Here is a 14,960-nt window from a genome sequence, read left to right on the forward strand (position 1 = left end):
GCCAGCGGTCCCCTTCTTCAGGGTCCCTATACAGACCTGTCCACCTTGGAGACTCAGTTTCCCTGGCTGCTCTGCTTTTGGTTGACTGAGGGGAAGAATGGATTTTAGGATTCTCTGTCTACAAGTTGGGGGGGTGTAGAATGCTGCCCCAACTTGCTGGTATTCAGCCTTGGGGACACCTCTCCCTGGTCTGGGCCTCAGTTTCCCTGTTGGTAAGGGGGGAAGACTCTCACTGCTTCTAACCAGTGCACAGCGACTGTGGCAGGGACCCCGGAGGACAGGGGCTGTGTGGGGCAGGTCCACTCACCGTCCACTGGGGTGCAGGGCTCGTAGACCACCCTGTAGCCCTCCAGGACACCGTTGGGGAACTGCGGGGCTTCCCAGGACACGTTCACTGAGGTCGTGGTCAGCTCGCTGAACTTGACTGAGCTGGGCGCGCTGGGGGCTGGGGAGAGACAGCACAGGGGTTGGTTTTCTCCTTCTGCAGATGTTCAAAGTGTTGGGTTTGGTTCCAAGAAACTAGCGGGAGTGCTTGGGCCCGGGCCCGGGAGGAACAAGAATGCCTGGCTTAGAGCAAGGCTGCAGGAGGGGTCACCAGAGGCCACTGGACCCCTTCCCCGCCTCCCTCCATGTTAGCACTCGGATTTCCCAGATTGAAGTCCCTGGAACAGGAAGAGAAGGGAGCTGCATTTCCCCCTCAGGCTGGAGAACTTGGACTTGTCCCTGAGGAGCGGCTGAGAGCCTGGCCGGCGGCCTGGGGCCAGCCATCGCTCCTCCAGGGTCACCGTGGGGCAAGGCTACTTCCTGGCTTTGAGGGGTGCAGCTTTCGACTTTCCTGGTGAGTGAGGAGGTGGGGTGTGCGGGCCTCAGACCACAAGGAGGACACTGATCAAGGAGAGGCCGCGACGCAGCCGGCAGAACGGCCTTCCCCTTGCCCCGGCTCGTCCCAGAGACACCATGCTGTCAGAGGGAGCCAGAGCCAAGGACGGTCAAAGGCTCCGGAGGGGAAGGGATGTTCCTCAGCCGCTGTCCTGAAACATGGGGTGGGGGGCCGCAGAGGGGGACCGAGAGGAAGGCAGGAAGCATCCCCCTCCACGTGTCCCGGATGGACAGGCTATTATTGTCCGGCGCTGCCTCCCCGCAGGGCTGGAGCTAATCTGGACGGGCTTCCGGCTCCAGAAGCGCCAGCTCGGGAGGCAGCGTGGGCAGCTCCGTCCCGAGCGCCTTTGAAGGAGGGAGGTGAGCTCAGGGCCCTTCCTGCCTCCCCTGGGTAGAGACGTGGGACAGAACGTTCTGTCCTGCGGCTGCAGCCACGGGAGCTTCCAGACTCCTAGAGCCTCACATCCGGCCCCAACACGCTGGCCGAGAGTGGCTGGGACGGGCAGACAGACAAGAGACCTGCACATTCGGATGCTCAGAGCCCAGCCTCAGCCTGGGGCGCCTGCTCCCTGCAGCTATTTAAGAACAAACATGATCCGCTGCAAGGCGAGCGTTGGGGTGGTATGGTAGGGGGCTGTGGGGAGGCGGGGGCAGAAGCCTGCAGTGGTCCTCCGTAACCATGGGGACAGGTGCTCGGACCCCCATGGATGCAAAAAGCCCAGGATCCTCAAATAAAATGGCACTGTGTGGAACCTATGCCCCTCTTCCCATGCCCCCAATCCTCTGTAGGTTCCTTACAACATCCGACACAATGGACAGGCTACGAAAATAGTTGTCATACAGAATGGACAGGAAAGGTTCCTAGTGCTCAGTAAAGATGCAGTGGGAACTCTGGGTTCTCCCAGGAATCCCGGGTTCCAGCCTCTGCTCCCCCATGACCAGCTGGAGGACCTTGGGTAACCGATGTATTTTATGGGAGACCTTTCCCTGGTGTTGCCCATTATGGGTACTGGAAGGAGGATCCAGGGTGGTTCTGCCCCAGGAAGAGGCTTTGGGTCCTACATGGCTTGCTCCACATTTGCTGGCCACAGAATCCCTACCTTTGCCTTCTCTGATCTGCCCTCCTGTCCAGCCTCCCGTCTGGCCTCCCTGCCTCCAGCCTCTCTCCTCACAGTCTGTCCTCTGTCCGGCGTTAAGAGCAATGATTTTCAAAATATTAACCAGATCTCATGGCTCAACTGCTTCACCCCTCCAAGGGCTTCCATGCCCCTTAGAATTCACCCCCATCCCCCAGGTCCTCAGAGGCCTCACCCTCACCCCATTTTCTTGTGGGCACTGGGCTTTCTCTGTGTCCCTGCACTGTCCTCCAGCTGCTGGGCCTTTGCACCTGTTGTCGGGAACCTCCCCGTCAGGTCCACCCCCTCCTGAACTTCCCACAGCTGGCCTCTTCTCACCCAGGCCTCAGCTCAGATGTCCCCACCTTCCTGAGGCCAAGTCACCCACCGTGGCTAACTAATCTATTTGCTTAGATTCCCGCCCCTCACCAGGGTGGGGACTTGTTGGTCCAATTGTCCCTGGCGTCAAGCACAATGTGGGCTCATGGAGGACGCTCAGATATCGGCCGGATGAACAGAGGCAGGGGGATGAAGGGAGGAGGGGAGAGCCAGGCAGGGGGTGGTAGTGATCTGGGGCCGGGGTGAGTGCAGTGAGATGTGGGGGTTTTCTCACGGCTTATGGGGACAGCTTCTCTTTTCTGAGCTCTCCTGTCTGGGCCCCTCTTTGGGGGCTGGGATCTCATACCCTGAGGATGTCTTGAGGTCCTGAGTGCCCAGCCCAGATCCTCAGCGGACCAGGCAGCTGCCCCTCTGAGGCAGACCAGCCCATCCCTGGGGTCTCTCCCCACCTGCTTGCTGGGTTTGGCCCCAGGTGGGGGCGCTCCGCGGCCCGTCCCCTGCGGCGTTGAAGGCCGCCACGCTGACCATGTAGGCGGTGTAGCCGGTCAGGTTCTTGAGCTTCACGCCATTCTCAGCCAGGAAAAGCGTCTTCACGCGCTCCGTCAGGTTCTGCCGCTGGGCTTCCCAGAAATAGATCTGTGGGCACAGAGGACTGTGGGAGTGAGGGGGACAGAGACACAGGGATCCTCTCCTGGCCCTGGCCCACCCGGGGCCTTAGGGACACATTCGCTGTGTGAGGCGTCCAGGAAACGGGAGTTTCTAGGAGATGCCGTAGGAACCTCTGCAAGGCCTGGCTTTTCCCAGCCAAGGGCCCCTAGTTGACAGTGGGACTGTCAACACCCCGGGGCTCAGACCCTGGCGGCTCCTTCTCAGTCCCTGTAGCACCTCCCGCTGGACGTCAGCCTCTGATTACAGATCCTGGAGGAATCTGCCAGCTGTCAGGCAGGAAGCTGAGCCGAGAGGCGAGCACCAAGGAGTCGTCCACCCCGGCTGAAGGGGGTGCACGGGCAGCAGCACCCCACCTGGGAGCGGCTGGGAGAGGGTGAGCCCTGGCCACCGGCTCCCAGACCTGCTGCAGGTTACCGAGGACTCCAGGGAGCACAGGCCACACTGTTTACTAGCAGTGACCTGGCCAGGTGACTTCTCTGAGCTCCCTGTTGTCATGGGAGGTGAAGGTCATGAGAACAGGTATGGCCCAGTGCCTCCGCGGACGGGCAGGCGTGGGGGCGTGGCTGGCTTTGGAAGGTAGCTGTCTGCAGGTTTCGGGCCAGGAGCGCAGCAGGTGCCCCACGGTGCTTCCACTGATCTGGCCTCCAGCAGGGGCCGATACTCCTGGTTACTCAGTCTGGCAGATTCTTTGACTAGTTTAGAACTTTGAACCAAGGGCACCTCTTGGAGGATTCGAGATCATTTGGCGCCCCCTGCTGGCCGGAGGGGTTTCCACATGCTTTCCAATGTCCGGCTTTTCAAGGTCTCAGTTTATCTGGAGGAAGCCCGTGAAGGTCAGCCTCTTCTCACATGGGTGGATGGGCAAGAGTTGAGGTGGTCATACATAAAGCCACTCATTCCTCCCTTGTCCATTCACAGCAACGGGACGCAGGGCTCCTGCGTTGAGGGGAAAGGTCAAGGCTAAGGTCTGCCCGTAGGTGGGATTTGGAAACGCACACCAGGAGAATCGGCAGACTCCTGTAGATAGAGGCTGTGGCTGGATTCCTGGGGGCCTTGGCACTCAGCATTGGGAGGAGAGTTGGAACAGCAAAGCAGAGTGAGCGGGAGCCTCTGGCCAGAGAAGCCAGAGAAGCCAGAGAAGGCAGCCGCCCTGGAGGAGGGAGGGACGGTCCGTCCAGCAGCTGCCAAGTCAGGACGAGACCTGAGATCTGAGCACGGTGACCAGGGATGAACGCTTCCATGGTGATGGATTGGGAACCTACTCAGAGGGGGTTCAAGAGAGAACGTGCCAGGCACCGTGGTGCACGCCTGTAATCCCAGCAGCTTGGGAGGCTGAGGCAGGAGGATTGCGAGTTCAAAGCCAGCCTCAGCAACTTAGTGAGGCCCTATTTCAAAATAAAAAGGGCTGGAGATGTGGCTTAGTGATTAAGTGTCCCTGGGTTCAATCCACAGTTAGAGAGAGAGAGAGAGAGAGAGAGAGAGAGAGAAGAAGAGTTGGATGCAGAAGAAATTCCAGGAGATTATTTAAGTTTTTTTTTTTCCTTTTTTTAAGAAAAATTGTTTTTTTAGTTGTAGTTGGACACAAGACCTTTATTTTATTTTTATGTGATGCTGAGGATTGAACCCAGCGCCCTGCACTGCTAGGCGAGTGCTAAACTGCTGAGCCACAACCCCAGCCCCTCCAGGAGATTCTTTTTGAAGAATGATGCTGCCAAGGGACCAGCCAAAGAATGGGGATGACTGGAAGAAGATGTGGGGTCAGAAAAAGGCATTAGAAGAGAAATAAGCTGGGGACAGTGACGCACACCTGTGATCCCAGCTACTCAGGGGGCTGAGGCACGAGGATCACAACTTTGAGGCCAGCCTCAGCAACTTAGAGAGACCCTGTCTCAACATAAAGAGGACTGGGAGTGTAGCTCAGTGGTAGAGCACCTGCCTAGCACGCCTGAGACCCTGGGTTCAACTGCTGGTCTCACACACACACACTCACACACACATACACACACATCTCAGAATGTGTTTGTGCCCTGTGAACAACAGCCGTGGTGCAGGGTGGGGTGGGGCGGGCGGGAGGGTCATGGCTGGCCCCTGGCCCCTGGGGAGGGGAGGTCAGGGTGCAGGACCAACCAGGGGTGGCATACACACAGACAAGCCTTCTTGTCTGGGCACTGGACGCAGCTGGCTTCGTTAGACGATGATTAACAGCAGGAAGGACTTACACACAGTACACCAAGGGCCTGAGCCAGGTCCAGGTCCCCGGGGGGCCGGCGGCCGAGTGGCAGTGCCAGGACGCCTGCTCCAGAGGCAGGCGCCGGGCCCCTTTGGCTCCCGTGTCCCAGGCGCCCAGGGTCATGCCTGGCACGTCGCTGGTGCCGGGAGACACCGCAGGCGAGGATGTGCCTCCCGTAGACAGGGCTGGCTCAGGAGCATGTGACGTGCCACCACTGTCCTCTACCGCTCAGTGCCCTGTCCTTGCTTTCCTTAAGATTTACTGAGGTCATCGATAAATAAAAATTGTCTGTATTTAAGTCCATGCTCAGCGCAACCGACCCCTGCAACCAAGCGCATCCACACACCCACCAGCTCACGGTTACTCTTTTTCCCTCTTGATCCTGGGGTTTGAACCCAGGAGCACCTAACCACTGATGACACCTCGAGCCCTTTTTATTTTGAGACAGGGAGTCCCTAAGTTGCTGAGGCTGGCCTTGACCTTGCGATCCTCCTGCCTCAGCCTCCTGAGCTGCTGGGGTTTCAGGCGTGCACCACGGTGCCTGGCCTGAGTCATTTGAGTTGCTGGGATTTCAGGTGTGACCACTGCTCCTGGCCTGCCCTTTCTTCTGTGTGTGCTGAGAACACTTAAGCTCTACCCTCAGCAAATTCCCACTGTGCGGTTCTATAAGCTATCGTCACTATGCAGCCGTACACGAGACCCCCCAGAATGAGTCTGTGGGTGTAACTGGACTTCTTAGGCTCTGGGCAATGTCTCCATTTCTCCCTGGCCGGGCAATCACCCTTCTATGAGTTTGACTATTTTATTTTTCCCTCCCCGCTGAGTTGGACTCCATGTGTACGAGAGCTCAAGTAGCATGAGTCTCTCTGTGTTTGGCTTATTTCACTTAATAGAATGTCCTCTGGTTGGTGCAGGTGCGAGCAGCAGGCTTTCCCTCCTCCTGAAGGCTGGGTCACATTCCTGCCTGTCTGCCTCCACGCCGCGCCTTCTCCACCCACTCACCCACGGGTCAACATTCAGGCTGGTTCCACATCTGGGCTGTGATGGATCAGGCTGCAATGAATAGGGGAGGCAAATATCTCTTCAAGATTCTGGTTTCAAGACGGGCGCAGTGGTGCACCCATGGTCCCTGCAACTCTGGAGGCTGAGGCAGGAGGATCTAACGCTCAGGCCAGCCTCGGCAACTTAGCGAGGGCCTATCTCAAAATTCTAAAAAATTAAAAAGGGCTGGGGATGTAGCTTGTCGTGAGCCGTCCATGGGCCGTGTGTGGGGACCGTTGCGCACAGTAGCCAGATGAGGGGTAGGTCTGGCACGGTGGACTCCTGGTCAGGGACTGATTTCCTGATGCAGGTGAGCCCCCCCTCAAGCTCTGCCTAAGACCCCGCACAGCACCTGAGATGGGTGTGACCTGCTAAAAGATGTCATCAATCTGCTGACCACAGACATCAGGAAGCAGGACTCTGCCTTGAAACCTTATCCCTGCCTTTGGTGTCCCTGTTATAAAATAAACCAAACTCAGGTCCTCTCTCTTTCCAGCCAGGAACTGTGACCCTTAAGGTCAAAGTGCGTCCTGCCCTGGATTTAAAAAAAACTACTCTGTGTTCTGTGATTTTTTGTTCTCTTGTTCTTAGCTTAATGTTGCAGTTACCCTGTTTAAACCCAGTTTGTCTCCTCTGCGAGGGACGTGGTCGAGAGTAGCCCGGTCACAAAGTGCTCTGGGTTGGATCCTTAATACCAAAAAAAAAAAAAAAAAAAAGAGAGAGAAATCTTGATTTCAGCCAGGCCTGGTAGCACCTGTAATCTTGGACTGGGGAGGCTGAGGCAGGAGGATCACAAGTTCTAGGCCAGCCTCAGCAACTTACTTAGACTCTGTCTCCAAAGAAAAACAAAAAGGGCTGGGGATGTGGCCTAGCGGTAAAGTGCCCTTGGGCTCTTACCCCCAGTACCAACCCCGCAAAAAGCCCAACTGATTTCACTTCATTTGGATGAATACCCGGAAGCGAGGCTGCTGGATAATATGGCAGTTTGATTTTTAACTTCCCGGGGAACCTCCAGGCTGCTTGGCACGGTGGCCGGGCCATCTGCACCCCGCGGACAGCGCACAGGGTTTGGGTTCCCCAGGTCCCCTGCTATCTGTGCCTCCTGGTTGACAGCCTCCCCGACAGGTGGGAGCTGACATGTGGCCCTGGCTTCCGCCTGCACTTCCCGGTGGTTTGTGATGTTGAGAACCTTTCCACACCTGCTGGGTATTAATGGGTCCTCTCTTGAGAACCGTCTACGGGGGTCCTTCGCCCCACTTTTAAATCGGGTCACTGGTTTTCTTGCTCTGAGTTGAGTGAGCTCCGAGGTCTGGCTCTGAACTCCCGATCAGGGGCACCGTCTGCAGGTGCTTCCTCCCATCCTGCAGGTTGTCCCCTCTGTCCACTCCTCTCTGCTGTGTCTCTGTCCTGTCCTGCTGCACCTGAAACTGGCTGAGCTGCAGCCAGAGTGAAATCCCCCCAACTGGGCGCAGACCAGCCGTCTGGGGAGAGCCAGGCTTTAATGCAGGCGCACGGCCCGGGTGGGAGGCCGCTGGGTATGGTGCCTTGTCCTAGCCCTGGACGACCCTGTCCTGAGTCCCTGGGGGTTTCAGAGGCCCAAGTCCGAGGGTACTCAGGTGTCTTCTCTAGGGTGTTGTAGTGTTGCATTCAACCTACGCACATCCTCTGTGCCCTTCAGACCATCTCAGGGTTGCTAATCTCCCCCACGCAAAACGCAAATGCTGTGGCCACCGTGGCTGGTCGGTGGGTTCAGGAATAATGACAAGGTAAAGTCCATGGGTTCAGTACAGATTCTTCCTGGAAAAAATATATTTGGCACTGGGGATATATGTGTGTATATATATATATATATTATATTTTGGTGCTGGGGATTGAACCCAGGGGCACTTTACCACTGAGCTACATCCCCAGCCCTTTTTAAATCTTCTTGTTTTGAAGTAGGGCCTCACTAGGTCCCCCAGGGGGGCCTGGGACCTGCCATCCTCCTGCTTCAGCCTCTTGAGCCAATGGGATCATGGAGTGCGCCCCCACACCTGGCCCCGTAAGAGTTAACGTCCGGAGGGTGGTGTCTGGACGGGCTGGTGGGCCGTGCTCTGCCAATCCCACTAAGCCGAATTGTCTGGCTGGATTCTAGAATCTTTTTTTTACATTTTGGATATATCATTTAATTTTTTAGGGTTTCTGGGCACAATGAATTCTCCAAAAGTAAGCAGTGTTTAAGAAACAGTATGTACAATTTTTTTTTTCCATTTGTATTTTCTCTAACCAGTATGTATCCACAGGTTCTGAGTATTGGTGAATAAATTTTGGAGGCATTGTCACATTGTCAATTTTCACATTTGAAAACTTTCTCTACGCTATGGTTATTGTGGGGAGGATTAAATGTTGTCCCTTTCTTAAAGTAATGGTACAATGGTCTCATTTGTAGAGCTTCTCTCCAGTGTGTTTTCTCTGATGTCTAGTAATATATGATATATATTTTAAAATGTTTCTACATTCTCTACATTTATATGTCTTCTTGCCAGAATAAGTAGCCTAGTGGTGAAAATAATGGATTTCTTATTAAAAGCTTTTCTGCATTGTTTCAATTTGTAGGGGTTCTTTTCTGTATAAATTCTGTTGTTAATAAGGTTTATTCTTTCTTTTTTTAATGTTTATTTTTTAGTTGTAGTTGGACACAATACCTTTACTTCAATTATTTATTTTTATGTGGTGCTGAGGATCAAACCCAGGGTCTCACATATGCGAGGCTAGCACTGTACCACTGAAGTACAACCCCAGGCCCACATTCTGTACATTTGTAGGACTTCTCTCCAGTGAGTTCTGCTGTGATGAATAAGGTCTATTTTTTTGATGAAAAGCTTTGCCACATTCTGTACATTTGAAGGGCTTCTCTCCAGTGTGAGTTCTGCTGTGGAAAATGAGGTGTGATTTTTGACCAAACGCTTTGCCACCATCTTTACATTTGTAGGGCTTCTCTCCAGTGTGAGTTCTTTTGTGGCAAATAAGGTGTGATTTTTGACCAAAAGCTTTGGCACATTCTTTACATTTGTAGGACTTTTCTCCATTGTGGGTTCCTCTGTGGTAAATGAGACCTTTTTTTTTTTTTTTTTTTTTTTTTTTTTTTTTTTTTTTTTTTAGTAAAAGCTTTGCAACATTCTTTATTTTTGTAGGGCTTCTCTCCAGTATAAATTCTCTGGTGGTGAACAAGGCTTGATTTTTTTATATGATTTCTGGTGTTCACTCTCACTGGTAGTTTTCCATATTTTCTTTTGTGATAAATAGTCGAGATCACAACTTTTATATTTTGCACTTATCACTTCATGAAATATATGTTTTAGGCCCTTTTCTGGTGAATATTTTGCGTATGATTAGGACTCATGCCCAGGAAGGCCAAGTTTCTATAATTCTCTAGCATCACATCTCTATATAAATTTTCTGAGCAGGCTGAAGGCATTCCCACTCCTCTTCAGTAAAATCAATGGCTATATCCATAAATGTTAACAGTTCCATTTCCTGGTTCTCAGGAGTAGGGCTACTTGGGATCCTCAGTTCCATTTCCTGGCTCTCAAGGTTCTCAGCGTTCTCCCTGTGGTTTGTGTTCAGATTCTGCATAGCACAGACACCTGGGCTCCGGATCCAGGACAGAAGCCTCTGTAGAAATCTGTAGCCTGGCACATGACCTCTGGTTCCTTAAGGACAGGACCATGTTCCAAGCATCCCTGGATCTCCAAGCCCAGTCAAGTCCTCAGAATACATTAGACACCTTCCTCTTCCCGGCGCAGCCTGCCACCAACCCGCTGGCCACCATGTTGGTGGAGGAGGCCCTGCTGCTTCCGGGTGCTGAGGGGAGCCATGGGGGGGCGGCGATGCGTGGGGGGCAGCGACAAGGGCCGTGGTGGACCCAAGCATAAGAGCAGCTGCAAGAAGAACCAGCCAGGCAAGTACAGCCAGCTGGGAGAGCAGCGGCTTGTCGCTGGCGGGAATCTATGCAGAGGCCAGGAAGGTGGCGGGGTTTGACCAGCAGAACAGCCGCACCTACCTCAAGTACTTGGTGCACGCTGGTGCAGAATGACTTGCTACAGCAGGTCAAGGGCACAGGCGCCACCGGCTCCTTCAAGCTCCATTGCTAAAAGCTGGTGGCCAGCTAATGGTGGGCCCCTTTTCCGCGCCTGCCGTGCAAAAACCCAAGAAGCCGGCAGCCACGCAGACACCTGACCCAGTGTCCCCAAGGTGCCCAAGGGCTGCAAGTGAGCGCCCCGGCCCCACACGTGACAACGTGGAGGGGGACAGTCCCCGCTGGGCCACGACCTCACCTACCCTTCCCGACGCACTGCTCTGGCCTCCCCCTGGATTCTAGAATCTTAAGAAAGCAACCGAGACCTGCAGAAGGAGATCGTGTGATGTCCTTTTAACGTCACGTGACTGCCTCCCGGGTGGCACCTTGCTCCTCTCCCCCAGGCGGTGGCCGTGGGGTGCCTCCTTCCAGAAGGGCCTTCCTGTGGACTGACCTTTCTCAGGTCAGGCTCAGAACCTCCTTTATGTCTGTTAACCTCCTGGTCTTAGCACCGTCTCCCCGCGGAGGGCTCCACAGTCCACATCTGCAGCTTAGAGCCAGCTGGAGGTCCGTTGTGTCCCCAGCCTCTCTTCAGGGTCCTGCAGATGTCCAGCAGAGGTTTTGCACTGGACATATGTGGAGCTGGACCCTGGATCTCCTCCGGCCTCCTCCTGGGTCCCCTCCTCCTGGGTCCTGGAGAGTCCGGTGCTCTCCTAGGCCGTCAGTTCCTCTGGCTCTGCCTTTAGTGCGGAGCCCGAGGCCACCACGCCTCCCGGCTGCTCTGCCTGGCATGAGTCCCAGGGTCGCCCCACCTGGCTGGATCAGTCCCTCCTCCAGTTTCTGTCCTTTCATTTCTCAGCACAGCAGCCAGAGTGACCCTCCAAGTCCACGTTCCCAGTGTCTCTCCTCTGCCCAAGTCCTCCAGGGCTGTCATCTTTCTCAGGGTAAAAATCCAAGCCCCCGAGGGCCCTCGGTGCCTGGCCTGCTCAGCACTCATCTCTCATCATGCTCCCCAAGTCACTCTGGGGGCTCACAGGGCTCTCCGCTGCTCTGTGGACACTCCAAAGCCTGGCCTACCCCAGGACCTTTGCTCTTCCTGGAATGTTCCTCTTCTGGGTCTACGTGCCTTGTGCTCTGTATTCCTTTAAGTTTTGTTCAGGTCTCACTTCCTCATTAAGCTCTTCCCTAATAGCCCTGTTTAAAGTTTCGATTTTCCCCCTTGGATCTAAGCCCTCCTGGACCTGCTGAATCATCTGGCAGTATTACTGATTTTGAACATTTGTGGTGTCCTCCCCCCTAAAAACTCAAGCTCCTACTGTCTCTTTGCTCACTGAGAACAATGCTGGGCAGAAAATAACTGCTCAATAAACACCTGTCAACCAGTGACTGAGAGACGGTGCTCAGGCCTGCACATGAAGGTGCCCGTCCACGCACACGGCACCCAGCCTGACCCAAACGCAGGATCACTTCAGCCGCGCTTGCTGGGCGGTGACACGAACACGTGGCTCCCGCTAGGTGAACCAAGGCTGAGGTCAGCCCTGTCCATTTCCTCGGTTTGCGCCACGGCGGCTGCTCAGGTTCCGAGGTGTTTTCTGGAACCGGTGCCTGTCCTGGGTGCTCTGTGCGGTGCCTTGGCGCCCTCACGTTTCCTGGATCTGTGTGTGAACTCACAACTTCCAAACCTCGACAGTCTGGTGGCTGCCAGCCTGCGATGGCTCCGTGCGGCGCCCTGCCCGTTCCTTGGGAGGCATATGCTGGGGTGCAGGATTGGGTTCTCCCAGCTGGCGCGCCTGGGCAGAGCCTGGAGGGTGGCATCCATCTCGGGAGCTTCCTTGGCAAGACGCCCTCCTCCCTCCTCCCTCCTCCCTCCCTCCTCCCTCCACCCTCCTCCCTCCTGGGTTCTGCCTTCCCTGGGCTGCATGGGAGGCTTGCTGGGCCTTGCTGTGGCAGGCCCAGGGGGTCACCAGGCCCTGTGGCTCACACCCCGTGTGCCTACACCCCAGGATGCTGCCCAGGGCTTTTCTCTGAAAGGACATGTACTGACCAGGACCAGCCGGCTACCAGAGTGGACCCGACCCTGGCTGGGGGTGGCGCAGGCCTCCAAGCTGGCCGAGGCTGCGTGTCCCAACGTCTCCAACTAAGGGAACATGCTCCTTGGCCAGAGGCCTGAATTCTGACTCTTTGCTGTTCTGTGACCTCGACAGGCTACCCACGCAGGGCCTTGGTCTCTTCACCCGTCAGTGGGCCTCTACACCAGGGGCCACGTCTGTATAATGGGTTTCCTCCTCTGTATCAAAGTCACCTGAACTGGCTTGGTTTCCTCATCTGTGTGACGGCGACTGGTATCAAAACCATCTGTCTAACGGGCTTTCGAGGAGAGGATTGAAGAGTTCCAAAGGGCTCCATGAATTTTAGGGACCCATTAGAACACACACCATCATCCAAAATCTAGAAATGATTTTTGAGCAGAGATTTCAAATGACCCAGCGGCAGCTTGTCCACTGGGCATCTCATTAGTATCAATGTTGCGATCAGGTGACCAAATAACTCCTAGGAGGGGCCATATGTCTGGGGCTGGGCTTGGCAGGGCAGGGGTGCCGCTCAGGGATGCTAAGGGCAGAGGTGTGGCTGGATTTCTTGCACCTGGGTCCAGCTACCCCCGGGACACTGGAGAGAATGAGCGTCAGTTGGTCCCAGCTGTACCATGTTTGTGTGACTTGGGTCACAGCCAAAGTGGCAGTGCACGGTGGACCCCGTGGGAGGAGGAGGGGCCTGGGACCTCTCAGCCTGCACCCAGCCCCCGTCCTGCCTGTGCCCCTCTGCACCCCCTACTCTCTCGGAACCCCTACCTTGTAGCCCTGGATGTCTCCGTTCTGGCTGTCCAGCGGGGGTGGCTCCCAGGTCACATCCAGTTGCGTGGCTGTGGTGCTGTGGACGGCCACGTTTCGGGGTGCTGCTGTGGGTACTGGGGGCAGAGGGGTGGTGTGTTAGTGAGTGGACTCCAGGGAGGGCCCAGCGGTGGGAGCGCCTGGGGCTGGGTGGGCGCGCTCACCTGCCTCCCCCACGAACACCTCTTGCGGGGGGCTCAGGGGCCCCTCGCCCACGGCGTTGTACACGCTCATCCGAATCTCGTAGCGCCTGTGCTTGTTCAGGTCTGCGGGCGAGAGTGGGGAGAGACAGAGGTCACCGTCCCTGCCGGAAGGAGCCCACAGAGGCATGCGGCCCCGCGGCCCCAGCCCTGTGTGAAGGCTCAGGAGAAAACAGGGAGGAGGCGCCCGGGGCTCTCCGACTCCCCCTGCACACTCTGACGTGAGACTCGGCTGCTGGCCTCCGGGCCGAGGGTGACATGGGACATTATCCCACTGGGCACTTGAGATGGAAAGAGCTCTGTTAACATTCGTGCTGGGACAACAGTGTAAACCCAGCCTGTCCCGGGTGCCCTGGGCCAGGGGACAGGTGCTCCCTGCTTGTCCTATGTCCTACCGCTGTGAAGGCAAGTTCCCAGCCCTGCCCCAGCTGTGGCCCCATCGTCCCCGGGTGCCAGCTCTTTTCCTGGGGGAAGTGCTATGGGTGGACTCAGGGCCCTTGGATGCCAAGCGCACGCTCTGCCCCCAGCTGCTGCACCAGCCCCCACTCGGCCCTGGAGGGAGGCTTGTCAGACGGGACTTCTGGCCTGGGAAGCCCCTCGTTTGGCCAAGTTTGGGGCTTGGGGGGGGACACGCCTGGCAAAGCTGGCTCCATCCATCCGGGTGGGAGACTCTGCACGGCCCTCTGCACCCCTCCCTCTCCGGCTCCCTCCCCTCCCCCTTCCCCAGGTGGAAGTTCTAGGCACTGGGGGAGTCTCCTGGCTGACCACCGCGCAGCCTGTGGGCCCCGTGGAGCAGAGGGGGACAGTTGAAGGCGTCTGGACTGGACAGGTGTGGCTTCCCCGCACCCGGCCCCGTGAGAGTGGCCTGGGGAAGATCCCTGCTGGGGCTTCAGGAAAGGCAGGCACAGGGGGAGCGGTGGCTGGGCCCCGCTCAGGGCAGGAGCGGCCTGGGGCGGGGAGACAGCGGGCTGAGACGCACCTCAAACTGGACGGATTGGGCAGCATCGGTGGACACCTGCCCACCTGCCCAGCGGCACCCAGAGCTCCTACTGTAGACCTGCACCATCTCCCATCTGCAGGAGGCTGCGGGCTCCTAGCCCACACCCAACAGGGACGGGTGGGCCGCCTGGTAACGGCCTCCCGCGTCCTGGGTTTGAGTCACTTGTGTGGAGGGTGGTCCTGTTCCTCAGGCACCCGGGGTGCCTGGGCCTGGGGCGGGAGTTCTGCAGGACCCACTCCCCGTCCCGAGGAGGCCTGGGCCGCCCCAGGGCTGCCATGCAAGACTTACTGTCCAGCTCGCACTGCGTGAGGCTGGGCCGGCTCAGGTTCCGCACGGAGTACAAGGCTACGGGGAGCGGGCAGGGGGGCCAGAGACAGCAGACAGAGGAGGTTAGTGCCACGTCCCGCCCCCAGGAAGCCGAGAGGGGAGGAGGGCCACCGAGGAGCGGGGAGAGCTGCGCCTTCCTGGGGGCCTGGGTGGCAGTGCTGCTGGAAGAGGTCAGCGCTGCCCCGTCCCGGGGGCACTGGCCCAGGGTCACGAGG

General features: G+C 56.7%; 1 protein-coding gene across 1 annotated transcript in view; it reads right to left on the bottom strand.

Annotated features, from left to right (window-relative positions):
- Sdk2 (sidekick cell adhesion molecule 2) overlaps window positions 1-14,960 on the bottom strand; it is a 144,996-nt gene that overhangs the window by 21,845 nt on the left and 108,191 nt on the right. Inside the window, exons 34-38 of the mRNA XM_077801289.1 lie at window positions 14,707-14,763; window positions 13,383-13,484; window positions 13,180-13,295; window positions 2,783-2,969; window positions 308-445 (exon numbers count right to left, since the gene is read on the bottom strand). Coding sequence (XP_077657415.1) covers window positions 308-445; window positions 2,783-2,969; window positions 13,180-13,295; window positions 13,383-13,484; window positions 14,707-14,763 — 600 coding nt within the window. The remainder of the gene's footprint in view (window positions 1-307; window positions 446-2,782; window positions 2,970-13,179; window positions 13,296-13,382; window positions 13,485-14,706; window positions 14,764-14,960) is intronic.

The sequence above is a fragment of the Urocitellus parryii genome, chromosome 7, assembly GCF_045843805.1.
Source record: "Urocitellus parryii isolate mUroPar1 chromosome 7, mUroPar1.hap1, whole genome shotgun sequence".
In the NCBI taxonomy this organism is placed as follows: Eukaryota; Metazoa; Chordata; class Mammalia; order Rodentia; family Sciuridae; genus Urocitellus; species Urocitellus parryii.